This window comes from Corvus brachyrhynchos, unplaced genomic scaffold, assembly GCF_000691975.1.
Source record: "Corvus brachyrhynchos isolate BGI_N302 unplaced genomic scaffold, ASM69197v1 scaffold85, whole genome shotgun sequence".
Lineage (NCBI taxonomy): Eukaryota > Metazoa > Chordata > Aves > Passeriformes > Corvidae > Corvus > Corvus brachyrhynchos.
Window position 1 is genome coordinate 994,076 of NW_008238634.1, and position 1,322 is coordinate 995,397.

At 59.0% G+C, this 1,322-nt stretch overlaps 1 protein-coding gene across 1 annotated transcript in view; it reads left to right on the forward strand.

Annotated features, from left to right (window-relative positions):
- Positions 1 to 1,322, forward strand: part of CUNH20orf27 (chromosome unknown C20orf27 homolog) — a 9,324-nt gene that overhangs the window by 2,370 nt on the left and 5,632 nt on the right. The window contains exon 2 of the mRNA XM_017737376.1: positions 5 to 62. Coding sequence (XP_017592865.1) covers positions 5 to 62 — 58 coding nt within the window. The remainder of the gene's footprint in view (positions 1 to 4; positions 63 to 1,322) is intronic.

Sequence of the window (1,322 nt, forward strand, 5' to 3'; positions counted from 1 at the left end):
GTAGTTGGGGGACAGCGACAACGCCGGACGGCGGAGGGGACAGAGGGCGACGGCCGGCAAGGGTGAGTGAGTCCCCGTGTCCCCTCCCTGTCCCCCGTCCCTGCCCGGATCCAGGGATTTGAGGGATTTCCCGGAGCTTTTAGGGTCCCCTCTGCCTGAATCCAGGGATTTGAGGGGTTTCCCGGAGGTTTTGGGGTCGATTCTGTCCCTGGCTCAGCTTTTGGGGTCCCTCTGCCCCTCTCCAGGGATTTGAGGGACCCCAAAAGGGCTTCGGGGGGAGACAAATCCCGAGGAATCTTTGTGGGGTTCCGTCTCCTTTGTGCTCCGGGAATTTCCGTGGGAATGGGGCTGGGGGCGGCTGTATGCCGGGGGCGATAGGGGCGGGGTAACACCCGAACCTGATCCCATAAATCCCAGATCCAAGGGATTCCCTGCTCCCATAAATCCCAGATCCAGCGAATTCCCTGATCCCATAAATCCCAGATCCAAGGGATTCCCTGCTCCCATAAATCCCAGATCCAGCGAATTCCCTGATCCCATAAATCCCAGATCCAAGGGATTCCCTGCTCCCATAAATCCCAGATCCAGCGAATTCCCTGATCCCATAAATCCCAGATCCAAGGGATTCCCTGCTCCCATAAATCCCAGATCCAGCAGGTCCTGATCCCATAAATCCCAGATGCAAGGGATTCCCCGATCCCATAAATCTCAGATCCAGCGGGTTCCCTGCTCCCATAAATCCCAGATCCAGCAGGTCCTGATCCCATAAATCCCAGATCCAAGGGATTCCCCGATCCCATAAATCCCGGATCCAAGGGATTCCCTGCTCCCATAAATCTCAGATCCAGCACATTCCCTGCCTGTCCCCGGGGTGAATTCCCACTTTCCTCCTGCTCCAATCCCACTTTTTCCAGAGGGTCCGTGCCCGGGAGGGGGTGGCCAGGGCACCCTCGCGCTGTCCCCAAGTGCCACCAAAGTGCCACCGAAAGCTCATTTAGGATTATCAGGGTTTGCGATTGAGATTCCCGGGCTGGCATCGGGATTTGGGATCTGCGCAGATCCTTTGGGATCGCCGCGGTGCCACCCAGGAGGGTCCCCCGCGTGTCCCCACGCGTGTCCCCACGGTGTCACCGCGTGTCCCGTCCCCCCCTCCCCGAGTGCGGGAGGGGATTTGGGGCCGAACAATGGCGGGACCTTAAACCCGGCTCGTCAATTCCCGGCTCATTAAATCCCGGCTCATTAAATCCCGGGATTCCCGGCGCTGCCGGCACAAAGAGCCTTTTCTTCAGGCGACAAGGGAGGCGACAATCTGCTGCTGGCGG